The sequence below is a fragment of the Enoplosus armatus genome, chromosome 21 (assembly GCF_043641665.1).
Source record: "Enoplosus armatus isolate fEnoArm2 chromosome 21, fEnoArm2.hap1, whole genome shotgun sequence".
Lineage (NCBI taxonomy): Eukaryota > Metazoa > Chordata > Actinopteri > Centrarchiformes > Enoplosidae > Enoplosus > Enoplosus armatus.
In genome coordinates this window covers 10,296,392-10,320,717 of record NC_092200.1, presented here as the reverse complement: position 1 = coordinate 10,320,717, position 24,326 = coordinate 10,296,392, and the positions used below count along the sequence as shown (strand labels likewise).

At 41.0% G+C, this 24,326-nt stretch overlaps 3 protein-coding genes across 4 annotated transcripts in view; 2 read left to right on the top strand and 1 right to left on the bottom strand.

Moving 5' to 3' along the window:
* Nucleotides 1-3,483: 3,483 nt before the first annotated feature.
* xkr9 (XK, Kell blood group complex subunit-related family, member 9) lies at nt 3,484-5,485 on the bottom strand. Its single transcript, XM_070928387.1, has 3 exons — nt 5,169-5,485; nt 4,596-4,810; nt 3,484-4,509 (listed from the first exon to the last, which is right to left on the bottom strand). Exons 1-3 carry the CDS (start codon nt 5,483-5,485, stop codon nt 3,881-3,883), a joined length of 1,161 nt encoding a protein of 386 aa, XP_070784488.1. The 3' UTR covers nt 3,484-3,880.
* A 2,797-nt stretch (nt 5,486-8,282) lies between these two features.
* On the top strand, nt 8,283-13,597 carry tram1 (translocation associated membrane protein 1). 2 transcript variants are annotated; one of them, XM_070928106.1, is made up of 11 exons: nt 8,283-8,406; nt 9,888-9,951; nt 10,857-10,969; nt 11,055-11,171; nt 11,270-11,328; nt 11,465-11,549; nt 11,783-11,853; nt 11,989-12,093; nt 12,216-12,359; nt 12,904-13,055; nt 13,274-13,597. In XM_070928106.1, exons 1-11 carry the CDS (start codon nt 8,284-8,286, stop codon nt 13,342-13,344), a joined length of 1,104 nt encoding a protein of 367 aa, XP_070784207.1. In that variant the 5' UTR covers nt 8,283; the 3' UTR covers nt 13,345-13,597. The 2 variants fall into 2 exon arrangements, with proteins under 2 accessions (XP_070784207.1, XP_070784206.1); XM_070928105.1 differs by having other exon boundaries at nt 10,851-10,969.
* A 2,830-nt stretch (nt 13,598-16,427) lies between these two features.
* Nucleotides 16,428-24,326, top strand: part of ncoa2 (nuclear receptor coactivator 2) — a 51,729-nt gene continuing 43,830 nt past the window's right edge. Inside the window, exon 1 of the mRNA XM_070927807.1 lies at nt 16,428-16,509. The gene's annotated coding sequence lies outside the window, so the exon portion shown is untranslated. The remainder of the gene's footprint in view (nt 16,510-24,326) is intronic.

Below are 24,326 nucleotides of genomic sequence, written 5' to 3'. Positions count from 1 at the left end.
GGTACATCTTTGCTGCACTGGCTGATCCTGTTCTAACCTTTTCTCATCATATTTATTGTATGTTGTATTTATAAAAGGTACCAGGCACCAAACAGCACAGTATGTACAAAATGTATCACCATGCTAATGGCGTGGCTCTGGCATGTATAATAATAAAAATAATAATAATCTTTGTGATGTTGTGAATTGGCAAAACAAACTTAAATTCTAGACCGTGATTGCACAACAATACCAGCTTCATTGTGCTCTAAATGCCTTCATTAATTATTACTTTTTGACATGATATATTTCTAAAAAAAATTAAATTTATATTTTAAAATATAAAATAGCCCCAGATAATGAAGATTCTGATTCTCTATAGTATATGACTAGTTACTGCAGGTAATTGGTGCCTTATGTCAGATTTATGGTAACAACTGACTCCAACTCATCCACAATATTTTCTGCTTAAGCCGAGATTGACTTCCTGTTGCAGTTCTTGTCATACTACACCATCAGCTACTCTGGAGCAGAAATCAAAATGGTAACAATGGTGGTGCTATTGTACCCAGCATAATGCACTTTACAATATCCTCATTCATTGCATGAGGACTTTATTTACAGAACCCTCTTGGTAACGCAATGCCATGCTCTGATCACACACACCAGCCCACTGCATGTAATTATCCTCAGCCTGCTCTCCAATCTGTCACTGCCCAAACTCATTTGTAAGTGTGCATGTACAGTGATTAAAGAAACCTCTGTGCCATTGCAAAAAGGGGGATTCTATCCCCCCCCCTCCCCATCTCCCTCCCGCCCTCCTTCACATTCGGGGAATTCTCCAAGAATGAGGCGAAGCTGCCATGTCAGAGCGAGCCAGGCAGATGTGTACAGATCGCCAACATTGCTAATGCATCTGCAGCACTGGTGCAGCAGTCAAGTCATAATAATTAAAGACATACAACATCTCAGGACTTCATTAATCATGGTTTATATGGACTTTGAAGCCCTAATGAAAAACAGCCTGCCTCTGGGTTTATTGTGTCTGTACAAATTGTGGGGATGGCGTACGCCAGGAGTGCCCCCCTCCTGACTGGCTGTTACAGGAAGTGGTGATGGAAAACAAAAAGATAAGATTTGGTGAAAAGCTAGTGATGGTTATGGAGAGGTCAGTGGTCAAGGTTGTTTATGTAGACGCTGAGTGCCATTCAATCAGACAAAACTGAGCTGCTGACAGTGATGCAGTGTGAGTTTACATGTGTTTGTGTTTGCACATTTGCCCTCTGTGTGTGTGTGTGTGTGTGTGTGTGTGTGTGTGTGTGTGTGTGTGTGTGTGTGTATGTGTGTGTGCATGCAATAAGATGCACTCAGTGGTCAAATGAAGGCCTGTGGTGCTCTGGAGATTCATCTTGCACTGTCACGTATCATCATCTTTGATTTGCTGCTATTAGTTTCTCAGATTCTCACCAGCCCTCCTGGAGGTGCATTACAGTGAGATCAGAGTGAGAGATTACTGGGTATTAAGCTCTCAGTGCCAGAAGTAGAAATTACAGCGAGGTTGTCAGCGCCAGAGTTCACTCTGCTTGTTTTCTCCTGGAGAGAGAGACGTAATGCTTTACTTAACACGTTTCATCCCGACAGCTTGTGACTGGTCCCTGGCAGTGCTATCAGCAGTGAGTCAAAGCCAAAAGCATGTGTGGCTCAACAAAAGCAAAGGAAGACAGAGAGGGAGAGACTGCTTAGGACTGCAGCCCAGGACACATGCATCTTCTCCCAATAAAAGTCCCTTTGGCAGGTTTACATTGCATTAGTCCACTGAACCCAAGGAAATATACAGTGGAGGGGAGAGAAGGGAGCATCCGTCATCTGAAATGCAAAGGATGAAGTCATTTTATTTTCTCCCTAATGATATGTCCTGCCTACAGGTGCAATGGTGCAATATCCTCCTTTTGGTGCCAAAGGTAAGCCATCAGCGTCATTTTGGGATTCCATCTAATTACTCGACATGAACATTATATGTCTATTTACTCTATAGCTATTTATCTAGGACAAATACATTTGCCTACTCTGATAACACAGAAAGAATAAGCATTTAATAGATACAAGTCAAAGAGTCTGTGCACTGCAGCTCCACAGCAAAACTGAATTCTGTGTGGTAACTACCTGGCAGTGATTCATTTCCTCTCCATCACAAGTTCCTCACTTAAATTTGTCATTTTATGGAGTGCGTCTGACAGAGCACAACTGACAGATGAAAGTTAAAGTGGCCCCTTGGAGTAAACAAGTCAAAAAGCTCTGAGTTTGGCTGAATTAAAGGAAGAGAGGGAGGAGGAAAAGAGTTTATTTGAGAGCCAACAAGCATCGTGCTCTCTGGACCCTGCGGTTTGTCAGCGTTCCTCCCAGGTGAGCTCACGCTGGGCCAGCCAAGTACGGCCACCCCCACCCCCCGCCCCTGGCCAGGGAGAAACAGCATCCTCAGCTCTCCAGCTTGACTCACACAATATTTTGCCGGTAGTCAAAACAAAATTAGCACTGTTTTGTTATTTCTAGTTAGCTCATCCGTGACCCCTGTGTTCATCATTTCTGAGGAGAGGGAAATGTTTAGTTGCCACCTCTGAGTTTGTAGGGATTAGGATGAGAATGATCAGAGCAGTAGCTGATATTTAAAGTTTAATTCAAGGTCAATAAGATGATGTTGGTGGTAAGGCAGCCACTTGGAACAGGAGAAACTACATCCAAGCCTGTGCTGGCGAGCATCTGTTCTGCTGGACTGTCGTCGAGCAAGAGCTTTAATCCTTTTTAGGTCCTGTTAAAATCGACCTGATCCTGCACTTTCATTTATTTGTGGTGATCAATAAAGCATTGTTTTATTATGTTTCATTATCATTAATCTAAAGACATATTCTAGGGGGAAGAAATAGGTGAAAAGAGGCAGAAAAAGAACAAGAATATTAGGCGCTGAGGGTCAAAAGCAATTAACAGGCATCCCAATTTCAAACAAAGGACTGAATAATCTAATTAAGGGATCACATAAATCATAGTTACAGTTTAGAATTTAAAGATTAACATGTACTAAAGTATTGTGAGATTATGTCCAACTAGGCAATGGAAATATTAAGGGAGAAGACATTAGAGTGGTTAGAAAAGGCCTGAATAATGTTGCATGTTTTCTGACTAAAAGCAGACCTCACAGAGAAAAGTCAACCTAGACAATAACGCCACCTTGTGTTTAACATGTGTGTTACAGGCTTAAAGAAAACGTCTGTCCACACCCACCAAATAGTATCCAGCGAAGGCATGCAAGGTGACATTACTGGACAGTAAGTACTCAAGAAGATAAGAAAACAGCTTGCAAGTATACAATATAACAAGTATGCTTATTATTGTCTTTGTACATCACATGAATGTGACTTTCTAACACAAAATGTAGAGAAACCAACTGATTTTGACCATAATAGAATTTTTAGATTTGATTTTAATGCATTATTAATGGACAGTCTTGGTATATATAATATCTTCAAGGAATCTAAGGAGACAATGTCTGTCTATTCAGATTAGCAAATATATTACTTTGATGAGAATAAATATATCATTCATTGACAAGTTTATTAAAACAAGAATAAATAAAAGGTCATTGATACATTAAACTATATTGCACTTAATTGCTTAGCTACTCATTTGTATCAGTAATGAAAAAGCTAACTTCACCTCAGGATATGGTAAAATAACCGATAGCAGCATTAGTGTGTAATGAATAACGAGCATAATATCAAGATGACATCTCCCTGTACAGGCTCTATTTTCCTTTTCCTTGTCGAATTGTTAGGCAGCTTCAGATTCACAATCTTTTTCTCTGCGGTCCCATAACCAGGCTGGGAAATAGATTTTTTTTTAAACTTCCTCAAGGCTGTAAAAAGTTCCTCATTCTCCTTGTGGTCTGTGTTTCATTTCCCAGGCCGTCCACCTCATCTGCCTCACGCCCCCACTCTCTGGGATGCAGGAGGAGGTAATACAGCACGAGGCACACCAGCCCCAGCACTGAACCTCCATATATCAAACCACTGACTGTCAGAAAAAACGTGTCTGTCTGCAACTCTGGCTTCAAAAAGGCCAGCAGTAAAGGAGCTGTGACGTTTATAACACAATAGAAGGAGTAGTAGATGATCATGGCTACTTTGGTGTCCTGTCCTTTGACGTTGAAAAAGGTGAATGTGAGGATGACTCCGATGACTGCTCGGTACAGAAGCTCGAGGCCTCTGGATGAGCAGAATTTGGTTTGAAGCATGTGTGTCCAGGTTGTCCCCAGCAGCCAGAGGACGGTGAGGGCTATTGTGCTGTAGGTGCTCAGCAAGAGGAGGAGGGTGTAGCTGAGGATGTGGCTGGTGATGGTACAGAGTTTGTAGAGGAGGTAGACTGCCGTGGGGAGACCAGAGGGCATCTCCCTTACATGGGGAAGGGATCTGCGCAGGCAGCGGCGATAGTCCACCAGGGCCCAGGCAATGTTAAAGAAAGAGAACACCATAGATAAATCTGAAAGAAATGGACAGGAGGTATAAATAATGATACAGTGAATTCATGAATATGCAGAAAATGTCTCACTTTCTGCCTCTACTTACACTGCATGGCCGAGCACTCATTGTGGCCCAGCACTATGTATAGTTGTAGAAGGAGTTGAGGAACACTCTCCAGGAAAGCCTCAAACAGTTTGAGCATGCTCAGATCAGTAGCCAGGCAAAACAGCATGTGGTGCACATCTCTCCTCTCATCCACTGTATAGGAATTTGTTGTTGTCCAAACCACTTTGAACCCTTGTTTCAGCAGGTGATAATACCTAGCAACAGGTCAAACACAATGACAAACAAAGTCAGACAGGTTGTTCCCAACATACTGTACATTGTTACTAATTCATCTTTTGCTGCTGCACAGACGATGATGCATTTGTGAGGCTTTTTCTTACAATACACTACAGCTTAAATGTAGTCATTCCAGTTTGCACATTCCATGATAGCACACCATTGTGCATAATTAGCATACTGCACATTTTGAGTCACACCATGCAGGCGCTCCTTATTGCAGGCTACACGAGCAGCTCATGTTATTTTGTAGATATAATAACAAGGGTCAGTGCCTTCTTTAGCTGCAGTGCTCTTATAACATTACACCATTTGTCATTATGGTTAATTCCATACCTGGCGAAGATGCCCACGCCAAATAGGTGCAGGACAGCAAGTCCACCTTTGGACATGCCTGATATAGCTGCTTTTCCCTCAGGGTTCATCAGAACATCATTCATGTCGTCCCTATACCAAGCATGGCTGAACATCTGAGTTACCAGCAGCCCAGCCAGAACAAACATTAGAGTAAGTCCAGCCCACACAAAATGCTTCTCTTGGAAATATTTCAGTGCCAGTCCAATGTCTGTCCAAATGTCCACCACATACAAGAACAGTCCAACAATGGTTAATGACCATCGCAGTTTAGTGTATTGAATGTTTGACTGAGGCATGTTGTCGTCAGTTGAAAAGTTCAGCCTTCTTCTGTGAAGAAGGTAGAAATGTTCAGGTGCCATTTTGGTCCATCTGAAAAAAAGCATTACATAAGTGTCATGAAAAAGACATTGTTCTTAACATGCACAAACATTTGGTTGAAATCATGTGCAGATTTACCACAATGCAAAACAAATCATTGCTTAAGACAGTTGATGTTTTAAATGCAACGTGACTGCAGTCAGCTGCTGTGTCATAGTCTGCTGCCCTTCGATCTCTGTCATAAACACTTTATTATACAAAGTCCTGATAAATGACATACTTACAAATGTGATAGACAAATAATCAATGACCTTATCAGCAGGAACCATAAAATGATAAAAACAAATCATGCCTTGCTCATTCCAAACTCTTATATAACAATATACTATTTTAAGATCGATTTACTGAATCACATAAGTGCAAGTAAAGTCTCTTTAAATTCTCTAGCTTCAATATAATTTTAAACTGTTTACAGAGAAGCCACTGGTGATAAAGATAACCGACAAACTATCAAAATTACGTTCATATTCTCTTTACTTGAATAAAATGAAGCCATTGTTATGTTATCATAAGATTTCTTTGTAAATTATTATGAGTTCATATACAAATCCCAATTTGATCACATCCTGCCTTTATTTACACACAGCTACAGTAAGACACACACAAACAAAAAACAGTCATTGAACTTACCCTCTTATTTTTCCCACGGTAGACAGCTGTGTTCATTCACAGAGGCAAACACTTCTGCACACATCAGTTCTTTCTCTTTCCTTGAAACATGCGACAAGCTCCACCTCAGTGACAACACTCTGAACTAATATAGTCAAGCCAGAAAAATTAGATTACGTAATAGATCTTGTGCTTGTGTGCATGTGCGTGACTTGGTGTGTGTGACTTGGTGTGTGTGACAGGGTGTGTGTGACTGGGTGTGTGACAGATCACACTTTAAATTCCCTGTCCTTTAAAAGACATTCTTCAGATGGCTTAAACATCAGCCAGCCAGTGATGAAATGCTAAGGTATCCCCAGACATATCCCCAGACATATTGCTTCATTTTACAAGTGAAATGTGTATTGCAAGTGTAAGCATGAAGACGAGTGTATATTTTTATTGCTGTGAACAGAAAGGGTGACACACCTCACCCAGTGCTTTTCCTGTAATCTAAGCACTTACAGTAAGCATGGCCATGTCTTTATCTGATAACACTTGACTGAAACACAAACACAAACAATGTAAACTTGAAATAATATATATTATTATTATTATTATTATTATTATATATAATACATTGGCATAGGCAATCAAATTTAAACTACATCACTTTTGAAAGAAGACATAACACATTCTTCCTCTTACAAAGTTTGATTAATATGCAATAAAATACACCACTACTCAGTTCAATACTCTCTGGGGTTTTACTGCTATGGCCTTATTTGGTCTGGTGCGACCTGTAGCTTAAGATGGCTAAAGTGAGCTGATGTTAACAAGCTTTAGCTAGCTATTGCTGTGTAACTGACATTACTGAGTCAGTATACTTTTCTACTAAGTTACATAGTCATGCTTTAAGTCTGTAAACTTTAATATGCTGCCCTAAATGCAAGTCCAAATGCAGCTGAAAGTAATGAGATCACTGAGTCTCAGCATCAACTGGGTCAGCGATTCAAGTTACAAATACACACAGTTCGAAGTCAGATTTTTTGTTTTAAATAAAGTGGGAAGTCAAGGTAGATAAAATTCAGGTTTTGTCTTGTAATCTCAGGGTCGGATTCTTCCGATTAACCCGCTATATGGGGCCCCAGGGCAAAAATTAGCTGCAGGCCCCTTGTTCCACTCGCATGGTGTATGTATCCTGAAGTATCAGAGTGTAGCCATCATCAAAGCTGAAATACTACCTACCCCTGCCTTGCGTGGTCTTCAGTTAGTTTGTGGAATTTTGATTAAAGGAATCGTTCACCGTTTTGGGAAATATGCTTATTTCTTTTCTTGCCAATAGTTAGATGAGAAAATCCATACCACTCGCATATCTGTAAGGTAAATATTAAGCATAGGAAACAGGGGGTTATGACTATTTCTTGGCATGGAGCAGTAACTTCCTGGAGTCACCCTGAGGTTGCCAGGCAACCAGCAGCCAAGAAACACTCACTGTACATAACCCCCACAAAAACCACAAATTGTCGTTTTTACACTACATATTAAACAAACAAGATATAGTTAATGTGTTAATTAGTTAGCTAACTAATTAAACCTATAAAGCTAAATAGCTTTGGTGCTAATTGGTGGATTTTGTTACCTTTGGACAGAGCCAGGCTTACTGTTCCCAGTCTTTATACTTAACGCTAAGCTAAGCAGCTGCTAACGTGTGTCAACTGTAGACAACTTTCCCCCGACCTTTTGAGACAGAATAAATGTAACGTTAGCTTGAACGAGTAACGTTAAAAACGAAAGATGTGTGAGAGAGTGAGAGAAAATACACTATCTAGCTGTAGTTATTATTATACGGTTATACTCCAGTCCTCTAGGTGGCGATAGAGAGCCCCAGTTGTTTCTCCCCTGTGCGTAAAGAGTCTCGTTGTTCAGGCGCAGCGGCTCTCTCTCCGTGGACCCTCCCACTAGCAGAAGAGTGACACGCCATTCAATTGCTGCCTGGCCCTTTGCTCGTAGAAACCAGGAGGGAGCTTTGAGCGTTCTCACACGGAAGGATAACAATAATAATATCTGATAGAAACCGACGACATCTGCTCGGCGTAAAACAAAAGTTGGGCCGAATCGTGTCGACATGGGGATCCGAAAAAAGACCAACAAGAATCCGCCGGTGCTGAGCCATGAGTTTGTCATCCAGAACCATGCAGACATTGTTTCCTGTGTTGCTATGGTGTTCCTTCTCGGGCTGATGTTTGAGGTAAGTCCCGTCCACATGTTGAATGGGTTTTAATTGTGGATTACGCGGGGATGCTCGGCCGAGCACAGTGGACGGACTGCTGAGACTCCCCATCTGTTCTCCTGGAAACTGACATGGCTGTCTGATCTATTCTTCACACTACTTCCTCCCGTGAAAGTTTTCTGTGCACGGCGGCATCGCTTTTTCTTTATTCCACGAGATCATCAACTCACTCGGGTAGCATGGCATTAGGTTTTCCTAAAACCCAAATGTGTCTTTGTTAAAGCGACATAGGAACTAGTCTCCACTTTCCATCTGGCTGCCTCCCATGTTGAAATCGATATTTCAAATCACTCGCCCACAGGCCCTCGGTTTTAACATAAACAAAGTTTTTCATGTGCAGAATTATTCTTAGATACATGTCAGTATGTTGCAGATTTGCAGCAGTGTGTCGATCTGGCTGGTTACAGTCTTGTGCAACACTCTCGACTTGGTGAGTTTATGCGTAGATGTGTTACGTGGCAATCATACAACGACTGAGGAGGGCTGTCATCACAGAAACCCGCTTGCACCAAAACTGAAAGTTGTCCTCGGAGCGAAGCAGCGGTCTAAATGTAACTCGATGCTGCGGGCACGCAGCATCACGCAGCGTGGCCGTCTCTGTGCTCCATGCGGGTCTACTTTCTCTCCCATTTATGTTTCATTTGCGTGTTTCATCCTCAGTGATAAGCAGCGCCATTACAGTCAAACGCGCTATAGTGTACAGACTTCCTGTTTTTGTTTTACAAAGTAAAACCCCTGCCTACTAACAGCTGTTGTAACGTGTATATCGTATCGTAATGGCAGCATGAGCAGTTTCACAATCTTGGCTATTTATGACAATTTAACTAAACAGTGAATATTCTTCTGTGTATTTAATTTCAGTTTGTTGGCCACGTAGTACTTTTGTTGTGAAGGAGGAATTAGCTGCTTCCTGTTTCAACCTTATTATTTGGCATTTGTAATGCAGCTCTATTCGCTGCTCCTCCAACACATTTTAATTGCTCATCACACATCAATCATATTACCCTGTATCCCTACATCCATTGATTTAATTATTCTTTTTATTATATGCCTCTAAAGAAGGGGGTGGTAGTGCTTTCTCACATTGTGTTCTGTTTATTACAGTAATATGGCAGACTTCCCATATGGTCTCATCTTTGAGTATTATCAAATTGCCATAATGTATTGCTAAAATAAAACATTCAGTGACTTTAAAACCAATGTTCCACTTAAATATTCACATATAAGTCTCAGTTACAGTCACTCCACAGTGGGTCTTGCAGGGAATCCTTGATACACAAATGCAATGCTCCAAATTTTAGAGTGTATAAACACAAATAATCCTTTCAACCTATTTGATTTTACAGTAAACATGCATTTGATCGGATCCTTGTTTAAATGACTGTCACATATGTGCAGGCTCTCATTACTAATATGTTTTGTTTTTTTTACATCTACAGGTCACCTCGAAGTTTGCAGTGTTATTCATAACTGTGCAGTACAATGTCACCATATCAACGAATGGTAAGTTAAGGATTCAATTGAGAATACAAGACATATGCTGCTGAACAGGTGTTTTCAGATGACGGTGAATGTGTTAAATGAACACTGTAAGTTTTGGCTTTAACGTATAATGCAGTGCTTTCTTTGAGTTGTCTGGCTGGAAGCCTCTCATTTGGATTCTGGAGCGGTACTTGCATGGCCTTACTCAAACCCATTTGAGAGCTTTTTTTTCCCCCTTTGGAGCTAAATTTAGGCTGCCTGATTTATAAAGTTCTCTTGTGGCAAGGTTGCGCTGGGTGAATTTGGGCTGAGGTGTAATATAGGTCTCTCAATCCAAGTCCTGCTCATTTCAAGGTTAACAATTTCTTTGCCAACTTCAGATACTGTTGAAAGAACTCACGACCTCAGAGCTTTTTGTACTCTGTTGCACAGGCTGGAGGTTTGCAGGCTGCCAGCTGGTGATTCAGTTCTTATCTGAGAGGCCTTACCACGTACCTAGTAACTTATTTACAGCGTGTATCTAATCAGGCAAATAACATGCAGCGCCTAAATCTCTCTGTAGTGGAACAAATTCAATAACGCCATTGTATTTTTTTCTGTGTCTGTGCTGACTTTTACAAATGATGGGATTGATTTCTTTGTGTGGTTGAATAAACCATGAGCAAAAGAGCACCGCTCAGGCTTTCTCAAACTGTTTGCTGAGAACTGTGTTCATGTATCTATCTCTGCGCTACAACTCATCACATTATTCACAGTGTTTCACAGATACAGAGTTGGAGGCTGTCTAGATAATATGTAACTTTAGAAAGACAGAAGAGGCTCTGTGTGTGGTGTAACACGTTACCAGATAAAAGTAGATCTTTTTTGTTTATGGTCGCTGTGATGATGCTGTGTGACCTCTGTGTGTGCTGCTACTGAAGGCCCAGAGGAGACGGCCGTGAACCACTTCCACCATGGCATCAAGGACTTGGCCACTATCTTCTTCTACATGCTGGTGGCCATCATCATGCATGCCATTATCCAGGAGTACGTGCTGGATGTAAGTGAGACGCACACTTTGAGCGACACAGGCTTTAATCTCTACGAAACAGTTCTGCATTGTTTATTGTCGTTCATCTTTGCAGAAAATCAACAGGAAGAAGCACTTCTCCAAAACGAAGCACAGCAAGTTCAACGAGTCGGGCCAGCTCAGCGCCTTCTACTTATTCTCCTTCGGCTGGGGTGCAAGCATCCTGCTGTCTGTACGTACAGCAGCTGAGCTGCCGTTATTCTTGTTTACATATGTTTTAAGCCCTGAGACTGCCTGTGATTGTAATTTAAAATGTTTCTTTGTTCTTAGGAAAACTTCCTGTCCAATCCAGTCACCCTGTGGGAGGGTTATCCCCATACACTGATGCCGTAAGTTGTAATGTTGTGTGTGTATAGAGGTCATATTATTTATTTACCTGTCACATACGTTACTATATTGGTTAATGTATAAGAGCTTCAAGTGTGGCTTTGAATTCTAAAAAAAAAATTTTCATTTTCCCTTCAGATTCCAGATGAAATTCTACTTCATTTGTCAGCTTGGCTACTGGTTACACTCTCTCCCAGAGCTGTATTTCCAAAAGACAAAGAAGGTAAGTGTGTGTGTGTGTGTGTGTGTGTGTGTGGTGGGCCCATTGGTTTGGAATAGTATGACGTACTGGAGCGTCTGTTTGGACCCCGAGGCTGCATCCTGTTTGACTTCCTTGGTTATGTTGCATTGTTTCGAAGAATCATACTCGTCTTGCTTAATTCTCTGTGCAGAGCCACACTGCTGTAAATATTTTCACCATTTTTGTCCTCCCATCCTTTTGTGTTGACTGTTTAGGAGGATATTCCACGCCAGCTTGTGTACATCTTCCTGTACCTGGTTCACATTGCAGGCGCCTACATTCTGAAGTAAGAACTGCCACTTAAGGAAGTCTGAAATTATGTGTGTGATTGTGTGTTTGTACACCGCCCTCAGAAGAAAGTTAGTGGTGTTGTTCCCGTCAGTTGTAATAAAGGGGAATCATGTCTCCTTGTGTCTTTCAGTCTGAACCGTCTGGGTCTTGTCCTGCTCGTGTTGCACTACTTTGTTGAGCTTCTGTTTCACGTTTCCCGCCTGGTCTACTTCAGCCACGAGAACAGACAAACGGGGTGAGTTCTCGTGCTCAGCATTAATGATTTCAGATTCTTCATATTGTGTGATTACCAGTTAAGAATTACTGATGGGTGAGAAGTCTTGAATGCAGTGTCATGGTCATCCTCTCGTCTTCCAGTTTCACCATATGGGCGGTCCTGTTTGTCCTTGGACGGCTGCTCACCCTGTCCTTGTCTGTCCTCACCGTGGGCTTTGGCCTCGCCACAGCCGAGAGTCAAGGCTTTGATTTGGCTGCAGGAAACTTTAATGTTCTTTTTGTTCGGTAAGTGTGTCTGAGAAGAGAAATGGGACTAATTTATCCTAAAATAATATTAAAACTGCTAACAAAATTTGAAGTGGATTTATTCAGGTCTGAAAATCTGCCTTTTCAAATGTAGCATTCATCAAGCCACAAAGAATTAATGAACATTTGAATGAAAATGAACATTTTAAGCCATTATAAAGTTCATCCGTCAACATCAGGTTGGCCACTTAGAATAAAGGAACAAGAGCTAATTTCAAGACTCACCACGTCGCATGGAGTTTCAACAATTATACAGGAAGGGCTCCATTGCAGAAGAGGAACAGGGTTGTTCACCAACACCAGCTTCAATAAATTGGAATGAAAGGCATCCGCAATGGATCACAATACACACAAAGCCAAGGGTGACAATTAAGAAATCAACAAAACCACGCAGAGAAAGTAAACTGTAGCACTACATAATGGACTGTTTGGACTGTGGGTATTTTCTGCAGTGTCCACTGTGTGACACACACGTCTTTGTTAACCTTCTGAGTTACTGATACTGTTTCCAACTCTCTATCAGGATAACTGTCCTGGCCGCCATCTGCATCACTCAGGCCTTCATGATGTGGAAATTTATCAACTTCCAGCTGCGCCGGTGGAGAGAGCATGCCCAAGCTCAGACCTTGAAAAAGAAACAAGTTCCTTCCAAGAGCAAATCAAAGAAAGACAAAGGTGAGCAACGAGCACAAAGTATGGGGTGCATTAACTTGATTTATGAATGTATCCTTGTACAAAGCACTGAACATTTCCCCCAAGCAATAAAATGCATAGCAAAACGCATATTTGTTAGAATATAATCCATACATGCATTTCTTCTGTCCATGCTTACATACACTTAACATCATTCATTAGTCAAATGAAACTAATTTGGATGTGTCCTCTGTTTTTAGCCAATGGAGTAAACGGAGTGAACTCCCACGGAGCTGATTCACCAAGAGCAAGAAAAGAGAAGTCATCATAAATACATTCCCCTCAGTCCCCTCTATTAACCCCCTTCTCAAAGAACCATCTTCCCACCCCATGCCTCCGTGGTATCCAACCAACATTTCCTCCAGCTCCTTGACCATGATATGCATCTCCAGCTCCCACACAGGACTGACCTCCCAGCTGGATTTCAAGGGCCAGAATGCATTTAGCTTTACTTGTCGCCAGTTGTCCAGCGCGCCTTGATTTAAGAATCATTGCTCTGCTGTGCCATTCCGAATGAAAAAGAAAACAAATTCAGAAATAAACTATGAAAAAAAAGACCTTATTTAAGAAGTGCCTATTGATACGGATTGTTTTGTACAGGGTGTGTAATTTTAAAATTTCAGGAATGATGACTTCAGTGTTTATTGTTTCTCCCAAGTCATTCTTCCGAAATACTGTGTATTCCAGCTTGTGTTTTATTTCCCCCTTTTTTTCTCTTGTGCTTGTAACTGCCCAGCTCTCTCTGCCACTGACTCCTGTTCCTCTTTTAAGGGATTTTTGTAAACATTGTGTGGCGTTTATGAATTTCCTATATCTCTTTATTTTTCCATGAGTGAAGGTTTGTGTACAGTCTTGTTATAATCTCCATCTTAAGGATATGACTGGGTTCACATCCCAGACTGTTCAAACTCACACAGCAACAATGTCACTGACCAACATGCACCTAAAGATGGAAAGTAGAAAATGAAAGTTTTCAATAGCCACTCGTGGATAGAATAGGGAAGAGTGTATAAAAGCAACCAAGGAAAGCAGCAGACATCACCCTGTAATACTGTAAGTAGATTCACAGTTCAGTATTGTGCAAAACTGCCCTGTGACCTGATGTAGCATTTAATTATTGGAGTTCAGAGCAGCTTTGTAATCACAACAGAACATGTTCCTTGCCATGAAATTATACTATTACAGTTCTGCCTCTAACGCTGTTTGTAAATGAACACACCTTGTGTTTTAGTTTACAAGAGATGGCAAGGACAAAATCAGGCAAAACATCCCTTTAGTGAGTTTGAATCGTTGTCTTGTATGGTCCCTCTTCATTCGCTGCAAGTGGAATGGGTTTACTGTATTTGTTCAGCCTTGCATATTATTGCTTACCTTAAAAATGTCCACAAGAATGATTTGTTGTAAAGGCAAAACCACATTTTGTTTGGCTGTTTTCCCCCCTACCCACTATTGACTGTGCCAAATGAGCCTGATTGACTGTTGATATATGCCTTTTACTTACATGCCATAAAAATGAATTTACAAAGCTATGGAGTGCACTCAACTGTATTGTAAGAATCAATCACCTAGGTAACACTGGCTTAATCTAAAGAATGAACCCATTAACTAATTTTAGGTACACAGTAGTGAGTCATGGTTGCCTCCAGCAGTATATCAACAGTGTATGTGGTTTTCTCCACTTGTCCTGAGGGTTTATCTATTCTACAAAGGAATAAAATGTTTTATTGAAAAAAGAGAATTCTTATTTCGCTGTACTAATAGCAGTCAATTTTCCAAGCAACATGCAAAATAACATGTCAACCGAGGAGAGGTGTAATAACTATTTGGCATGTCAGTGCAGTGGCTCCCAAACTAGGTCACAGATATTGCTTGGAACCCCATGCAATAAATGGAGAAAAGTTACATTTTAGTATTATTTAAGGCCCTAGGAGCAGGGCTGTAAGTACTGAGATCACAAGTACCCCACTAACCCACCCCTCACCACTCTCTGAAAAGAAAGGTCCAAAAAGAAGGTCTCTAAAATGCTTTAATTACTTGTTGTCATATTTTATTTTTTCAGTGACTGTAAATTTTACATCTCAACATGAAGGTATAAATGTCATTTCAAAGCCTTCTCCACACCAGCAGGAATTAAATTAAGCGGGTGACGTGCTGAAGCCTTTAGGTATTTCATATTTTGTTGATCTAATAATTTTTAAAATTAGGGCAAAACCTCAATATTGTTGTTGGTAGCTACAGCCCTGACTCGAATGTAGCATATTAAATAAGTTACAGTTTTTGTGAGGAGAGATTTGCGTTATACTGCGTAGAGCACTGTCCTGAACAAGTCAGTGAAATACCTGCCAAACGGGAGCAACTGCGAGAAAAACCTAAACAAATGGTGATGTGTGGTTGAATGTGTCCACATACAGTTTCTTTCTCTCTAGTCTTTACTGTGGCTCATGGAAAACATGTAGAAACCACCCTGTTGACATTTCACACAGCAGCCACATGGCGGCGGTGTTACACAGGTTTTAACTGAAAGAAAACGCCTGCTTGCTGGTGTGATGCATGGATAGTTGACCACGCAGTAAATCAAGGTGGCTACATAAGTAGGACACGCTCATTTGTAATATTTCTAAAGCCTGTCAGGTTAACTTTCCGTTTATGTTTTAATACATTTGGTTAATTTCATAAAATAGCAAATAAGATGAGCTTGTTAAAAAATATTGCCCGCTATTGCAGTTTTTTTTTCATCAGTCTAGTTACTGCCAGTGATAAGTGTTATAGCAACTGTAGTATCTTAAAATTAACTAGACTGGAATGAAATTGAACTTTTACAAATGTGATTAAAGGAAACTCAAACTACATTCCTTTTACCAGCCTTTTTATTTGCAGCACAGTGCTTACACCCATCATTTTATAGGCTGACATAAATCTTTATGACCTCAAATATACATTCCTCTTGGTGCGCAGTATTCCCTCCGGTATAGATGTATAATACACTTTTTTGTTCCTGTATTGAAAAACCTGAGTTGGGATGGGGGTCATAGTTTGCCCACCTTATAAAACCGTGGTCATAACATACATTTAAACATTAGCGGCTGACATGACACGGTGGTGTTTTGAAGTAACTGTTAGTGGTTGTCAGATTAAATGTCGACAAATGACTGCTATTCTGTCTAATTGCAAGTACTGTGTCATCCTAACAGGTAAATCGCCGTAGTGTTGCTCCTCCGCGGTAAGTGAGTTGATACTGCTGGAGCCCCGTGATGTGGTTTGGTGTGGGGGAGGATAGCAGCTACCAGCCAGATAAACACTCAGCATTGGTTTGCACAGCAGGAGTAACATGGCGGCACAGTTAGCCAGCAGAAATGTTGTTTCACTACCGCGAAGGTCAGAGCTGCGTCTTTTAAACGGAATTTAACAGCGAGGACACAACCGAAAGTATTAAATCGTAAGTAGCCACACGTGTTGGTGCTCCTTGTTGAAACGGGACGTGGTGTTTTCGTTGTGAAATCCATGATCCACTGCGAGGTCTTCAATCTCGGTTGTGTGTCTGTCTGGCACAGGCTCTTGCTTCGGCGTTAGCTTATTAGCAAGCGTTAGCTTCTTGGCTAAGCCCGCTGCCTGTGTCACTAGTGTTTTCTGCAGCAAACTCAATTAGACGGCTCAGACAGCGAGCTTGCAAGCGAGTTAATGCAGTGTTTGTCAGCCGTTTGTGTTCGGCGGTGGTATGGTCACATATACATTTGATGTAAAGTAAAATGCAGCGTGCACAATACTTTCATATGTCATTGTTTTTTGTGCTGAGTGAGCGGTTGACCGTGCATACAACACCGGACTAAGTTCGCCAGTACAGCAGGAACGTAGTTAGCATGCTAACTGTTTAGCTGCAGGCTAGTCTGGCTGCTTGGACGTCGTTGTCAGAATATACGAGTGAGTCAGGACAGTTCTCACCATGTGTTTGAGCGGGCTGTTATCCCTGTTTGTTGTGGTATTAACCATGCCTCCGTGCTACTTGCTACGTTAGGTAAGTTGACGAAATTTCTGCATTTGTTCAGGGTGCAGGGAGCATTCTCATTTTATTTTTTGCTGAACTAATGTTTCTCTTGTGTTTGGCTGGCGTGTCCATGTATTGTCGAGGGGCTAGTTAGCAGCCAAGCTATAATGTGATCACTGACAGTTAAAGCAGTAGCTTCAAACATGTAATCAAAATGTATTCAGAAAGTTGTGTATGGACTCAGCTACACACCAGAAACCCAGACTGTGGCTCTACGCTCAAGATCGGAAGAGGAAAGAGTCCGCAAAGTGCTTGCAGTTTGTTGTGGCATTGCTTTCCAAAGACGTCGGAAAACTTGAAATTATGTTTAAAATCATAAGGTGGCAACACAAGTACTAGAGATTCACGTAGGCTTCAATGCGGAGATGTAAATATAGGCAGGGCTTTAAATTGAATACAGAAGATGCATGCAGTATGGGGGAATGCTGCTCAGAGGTTAGACGTGTGTGTTGCTTTGTTGTGTATGTGTTGAGGGTACACTGCACTCCTTTTAAGGGCTCTCCTGCCTGACAGATTCAGGACTATACAGGCAGACAGCCTGTGCCATTTCAATGATTGTCAGCGCTCCTCTCAGTAATGCTGGAGGAACGCATCCTGTGGAACCAGTTGAGCAGTTTCTGTTGCATCACTCTGCCCACCTGATGGTGCACATTGCTCGGGTCACATCACTGATAGGAGATTTAACATGACATGTTGTCCAGCTGCGGTTTGGCTGCAACTTCAGGGCTTCTGTGAAGATGTGATGCGATGGATTTCAGTCAGATCTACCGGTAGTCATATGCAAAGTAATCTCTCAAGAAGTTGGAACAATGTTGGCATGCGGCTCATATTTTTTCATTAACAGCACATTGAAAAAGGATGGAGCAATTAAATTGAGTTTAAAGATATGTGTTTATTCCTTTTACCTGCATCCTTGTGTTAACCACTTTTAAAATGCTCCTCCTGCGAACCTGAGCTGCATTATATCTCCAAGGCATAGTGCCTGAAGGTATTGACTTTTTAATTTGCAGTGGAACAAAACTTGATCTCTACCAGTATTTCTTTGGCTGATCGAGCTGTTTGTCCGTGGAAGACAAGAAAAGCCATGAAGTAAATTTTCCTCCTTCACTGACTGGATTTTAATTCTGTGTGTTAGATGAGGACATGGAGCATGCCTATGATGTCTGTGACAGCCCTCTCCTAGGTACAAAGAATGCAGTCCTGTACAGATGGAAGCATGCATTTGCCTTTGTGTGTTTTGTTTTAAGGTTGAGGCATGCTAGTCTGTGTTAAGAATGATATAACAGGGCTTTTGCCTTTGGCTTGTACACTAAAACATTAGTTTCATGTCATTTCGACTTAACAGTGCAGAAGAATGACTGTGTTGGGATGATGACAGTTCAGGAATTCATGCGAGCGTGTATGCAAGTATGTGGATGTTTATACAAGGATAACTGACTTGAGGTTTTTTTTCTCACACTGACTTGGCACAGTGCGTGTAATGGGTGTTACCTAGAAGTAATTCTCTGCCTGAACACATTGTAAACTACAGCTATAGCAACAGGTGTGTGACAGTAATGCCCAGCTTGTCACATGATTCGATTTGCTGGTTGTCTTCTTTCAGTCCTGGGCCCTATAATTTCCTTCACACAAACACATCTTTCTATATTGCTGTTTAACTCTTTTTGGTTGGCTACCCCATGTTGAATATATGTCCATAATTCTATAATACAAAGCAGTGTTTTCCAGTGAACTTGGAGACAAACCTCCCATCTTGTAATCACTGACTTTTGCCCTGCGATCTGTTGCTTTGTTGCGTCACCTGAGTGATACTGTAATCATTTGACCCTTGTTCTGTAGCATACGCTGCCAGTTCTTGGGTTGATGTCTGTCACTGTTGGCCTAATATGATAGCCCAGTAATGAGGGTTTTTTTGTACGACTGCCCCACTAAAACTTAAAATTAACATTTTTGTACCAATGCCAGAAATATGCTTTGTGGTTTATGCAGACAACTCATATATATGTTGTTATTTTATTTTAGTTTTAAGCATAAGTAATAGGCTTGACCAACCGGTGAAAAAACTACAGCAGAGGTTGTTCCAAACCCAAGACCAAAGGGGTTATAATAATTGCTGAGGTTGTCTGTGAACCAGGATCTTAGTATATTGTTTTTATCTTTTTTAATTTTCATAAAATCACATTTTATGGGGGAGGTTGTTGTGACAATTATACCGTATGTAATACTGATTGATACTTTGCTGCACAGCATTATGTGTCAGTTGTATCTAGGAATAATCTGTAGAATCTGGTCTGTAAATTCAAGTGAAATGCTGATTTTGTATATCCACACAGATGAGGTGAATACCTAAGTCACATGAGGTTCCCAGGTAATTATGTCCCATTGTTATTAGGGCATTAAGCTTATCATAACAACTGGACTTATTTCAGGCTGGTAACCAAAGCCGCATTCAAATGATAATCAGTTTTAGAAGAATTAACACAGAAACTCACCTAGGTTTTTAAACTCCATTTATAGCTGAAGTGATCAGTCACTTAATCGATTAGTCTATCAATGGAAAATTAAGAAGTGCCATGTTGTTGCTAAAATTGTAAAGCTAAAGATGATAAATGTATGACACCTGAGCAATCCAAGGAACACCGTTTAAATTATGACACAAGTCCCTTTTTAAACCTGTCACATTTTACTATTTACCTACGCTGCTCCCCGTTTCCACCTACTTCTCTTTGCTAACAACATAAAGTTGACTCATTTGAACGAGGCTGGAAAATGACATCCCTGTCATCCTCTTTTAATGTGTACTCTAAAGCAGTGTCAAATGACAACATCCAGCGCTGAGAGGCTGACCGGATTCTGGGCTTTCATAAGGATGTTGCAAATTATTACTGCCCTTGCTCAAATCTGCACATTTCATTCAAAGACCCAATGTTAGGAGAGTTGTTTTTGAAGAGATTGCTCTGGCCAGACCAGTTCAAGAACGTTGGAATTATTAGCATTTTCCCTTCTTTACATATATTTTTTAAATTAATGAATAACCTTAAATGATTTAAACTCTAAGATAGACTTTGGCAGCGCGATAAGGCCAGTCAAACAAACACACGAGAAACCATGTGGCTTCCACTCAAGTTTAGATGTAACAGATCGGACTACATTGTGTTATCTGTCCATCACATGCTGTATAAGGTCCACAGTGTATTCTTGACATGATGCACCACTCCCCCCTGGTATCTGTTTGCCTTGTCTCACTGGGCATCTCACCCTGCTGTCTCTGCGTTTGTGTTGTCATGGAAACAGCAGTGTGACAGGTCCTGGGTGGGCGTGAGGGATGAGCTGTGGGGAAATGGCCAGGTTTTTACAGCAGAGGGAGAGAGAAGGGGGAAACGGCAGAGGAGAGACGTCTAAAGCGAGAGCAGAGATGGTTGATGGAAAGCTGAGAGGGCTCTGACATGGAAGAGGAGGAGCGGGAGTATTTACTCCCTCTCCGCTTCTAGGCATGTTGTCATTGTGTTGTTTAACTGACCTCAAATCAGCCATCCCATCTATCTGTGCTGAGAGTAGGTCCTTTCTTGTTAACAACAGCCTGTGCAGGATCTTTTTTGGTCTAGCTGATTCTATTCTGTTATCCAGAAAGTAAAGCGCTTGTCTATAATTGAGCCCAAATTTGCTCTTGGATAACTTGCCCCTTTAATTTGTGTGCCCAGTGTTTGGCTATCAAGAGGTTCAATCCGTGTTAAATGGCTATGGAAGAGTATGCCTCTCAAAGTAACGTTCAGGAAAATTTAAGCTCTATGTTGGCTAACAAAAGCACTGTTGAAGTGTCCTTGATTTTGTTTGTGATCATTTTCCAGGTGGGGTCGCAGTCAGTTCATGTTAGATTGTTATTTGTTATTTGAATCTGTATTGTTTTTTAAAACTGAGATTTTATAACATCACACCGTAGGCTACCTCATGCTCTACTCCCATGGAGACTCTACCGGGGGTCCAAGGATCTTGAGGCTCACAGGCAATCCAATGATTTCGACAATCCACGCTCCTCCACTTATGTAGGTCAGCTACTGCAAAGTGCATATTGATCTCCCAAGCTAAATGATATTGTGGTGTCTACTGCTCATTGCAAAGAAGGTGCCCTCAGCCAGTTTGGCTTGAACAGAGGAGGAAACAAAGGTCACATGACTGTGTGACAATGCTTCTGCAGCTGTTTTCACTTTTGTTTGAGGCTGGCATTGCTTGCTGTACTATATAGTAAATCTAATAACTGTTACTATTTTTAATATGTACTGTAAGTACCTCATTTTCATTTTAGAGGAGCTGGGATTCCATGGCTCTTTCCACAGTCATCACAGATCTGATAATGGTAATAAAATATGCAGTTTAAGAAGTACTTATTTAAACATAGAGCTTATAAAGTTCTTTATGGAAAGGTATAAAAACACTCCCCCCTCCCCTCAAAGATTGACATAGGTGGATCATATAGATAGAGTTGTACGTAAAGGTTAGCGAGTGTGCTTTGAAGTCTGAATTTGTTTGAGTGGGTGAATTGCATTCCCCTCTTCCACAATGTGTTTGTGGCACTGGGTGCTAGCATGTGGTTGGCACCTTTCCCACAGCCCAGGGTGGAATCCTTGGCACTGAGGGAGGGAGAGAAAACTTGGACTGAGCAAGCTGCCTGCTGGGGTTGGGTGGGTGGTCCAAAAATATGCAGCGTGAATCGGTCCTGAGGAAGATCTAGTATACAGTCTTATTGTGGAATGGAGGTGAACGCTCTCGTTCACCACCATCACAGGCTGGGCTAAGGTAGTATGGAATGACATGTGCAGAGCAGCAGCATTTCTCACTCGCTTGTCATAAAGCCACAGGAATGTGGGGATTCAGTTTCAGGCTTTTCATTTCTGTACACATTGTGAGGGTCAAACTCTGACCAGCATGATTTCTCTTTCCCTCGCTCTCAGCTGACTCAGCAGTGTTCCTTCAGTGACCTGTAATATGGTTTTGCTTGCTTTATCTTTACTGTTTTCAGCAGAGAAGGAGATCTCCTTAGCTGACCTGTGTTTTCCATCCATACTGTACAGTCCAGATACACTGTAGGTTATTATGACTGAATGGAGCACAGAACCATCAGCTGGAGTACTTGTTTTGCTTTTATTAATCACTGAGAACATAAAAATGTTGCGCAGGTTCATGAGGCTCGTATCACGCCCCGTTAACTCCACAATGAACCATAAATGGTGAGTGAAACGACCAATAAGAATAGGTGAACATGGTGTGCATGTGAATCAGCAATAATTACCTGATGGACATGCAGCAGTAACTAACAGGTAATTTTTTCAATTAACAAGTAATATAGCAATAGTTGTCTCAATTAGTCATTAAGTCCATATGATTTCAGAAATGACAACTTTACATAAGTCTAGCGTGATATCCTAAAACTTAGAAACTTAGAACAAAAAGCACTCAATGCACAGTGACAGAACATTGTGTACCAATTATTTCCCCTCATTTGAGAAGATGTAATACGTTTTATATAATTGACTGTATTAATAAATATAAAGATGAAAATTTAAACATTTTCTGATTGACACCACATGGGTTAGTTTAGTGGTCATAGTTCTGGCATGGCCGGTGAGAATTTGAGTGGCAATAGAAAAAGCTGTCAAACATGTGCCTACATACATGCTGAACACTCAAAGATAAATACACACATCAAGAGTTTTCTTTCATTGATGTGTCTGGTACAATAAGACTGCCAGGGCTCCAGATCCATTTGCATTTTTATAGATTATATGTTTAACATCATGCAAATATGAAGATTCAGTGTTTATTTCTTTGGATGGATGACCAGCTGATAAACTGCGCTTGCTGTGTTGATTTGTAATGAAGGAATATGTCTAAATGCAACAGCATAGCTCTTTCATTTGTTTTTGGATAACAGTGGAGTTTTATAGCGTGCTGCAACGTCACGCTTTGACTAAACAGACACTACTTGCTAGTACAATAATTGTATTGTTGGGGTTTAGTTTTTATGGGATCTGTTGATTGTAATTAGATAAAATGAGGCAGGTCTTGTCCTTTTTTAATGTGGGGTAGAGGGGGAAGGAAGCATTTCCACCCCCTATCTAATGACGATGGCAATGGAAATGTTCATATGTTTTAGAAAGTGAGATGCCATACACACTAACCACTGCCCCCACACTAAAAGGCCAGCTCTTTTGTATCAAATGGGTAATGATGGAGACTGTGTTAGTAAGCTAAAGGCCACTTTTGTCAGTGAGAATGAATTCCTGCTGCTTCAGTTTTAAAAAAAGATGTGCGATTATGTTTGTAATTCATATATGTACGCACTGAAATGATTTCATTACATTTCCCCCTCAATAGAATAGCCAAACTATCTGTATTTGTTCCACATGGAGTGTGTGTGTGTATGTGTGTTTGTTTGTTTGCATGTTAAAGTGCTCCCATTCATACCTTTACCCAAGAGATTTGTGGTTTTGGCACCTGAAGATGTGGGCCGTCAAAACAAAACCGCCTCCCATCTCATCTGGCAGTGGAGCGCAAAACAAAGGCACTCATTGGAGAGGTGATTACACAGGAGAGGCAGAGCCATGATGTTACACTGATGCTCCGGCTACACAAGCTGACAGGCGATATCTTAATTTAAAAACTCTCTGTTGGAGTGGAGTTCTTTGACCCTTAATAGACATGATGACAGGAGATGAAGGACTTAAGTCCTCTCTGATGTCACCATATAGTTAAGCTCACCGTCATTACAGGGTCTTCCTTAAAAACTGAATATTTAGAGCAAATATCACCAGTGTTTGGGAAGTTGCCTAACACTAATCGGACACTTTCAGTCACATTTTAACACAAGAGTGAACTTGTCATTAGTGTCATACAGAGTTAAAGAAAATTGCGCAGATGCCACCTAGAAATAGAGGAGTGCGCTTGTTGTCACAGCAAATGAATCATTCGTATAATACCTTGTTGGTAACAGCTGTTATTAGTAAGGATAGGAGGTGACAAACACTAGTTCTTTTTCCCTAATGTTATACTGTAGGCATCTCAACAGATCTACTTCAAATATGGGTGTTATTTCACAGAAAACAAAATGTGAAAAAACATAATTTTAGCTCCTATTAGTGACTCTCTGTCAGTGACTCTTTTGCTGAATAAAAGTTAAATAGCCGTAGTTGTAGGGTCTACCTGACCTGGCTGTG

Coding starts and splice junctions, on each gene's coding strand:
- xkr9 (XM_070928387.1), bottom strand. CDS start 5,485: ATGCCTCAGTCAAACATTCAATACACTAAACTGCGATGGTCATTAACC. Junction 4,811..5,168: donor GGCGTGGGCATCTTCGCCAG/GTATGGAATTAA, acceptor ACCTGTTGCTAG/GTATTATCACCTGCTGAAAC. Junction 4,510..4,595: donor TGAGTGCTCGGCCATGCAGT/GTAAGTAGAGGC, acceptor CATTTCTTTCAG/ATTTATCTATGGTGTTCTCT.
- tram1 (XM_070928105.1), top strand. CDS start 8,284: ATGGGGATCCGAAAAAAGACCAACAAGAATCCGCCGGTGCTGAGCCAT. Junction 9,952..10,850: donor TGTCACCATATCAACGAATG/GTAAGTTAAGGA, acceptor CTGCTACTGAAG/GCCCAGAGGAGACGGCCGTG. Junction 12,094..12,215: donor CACGAGAACAGACAAACGGG/GTGAGTTCTCGT, acceptor CTCGTCTTCCAG/TTTCACCATATGGGCGGTCC.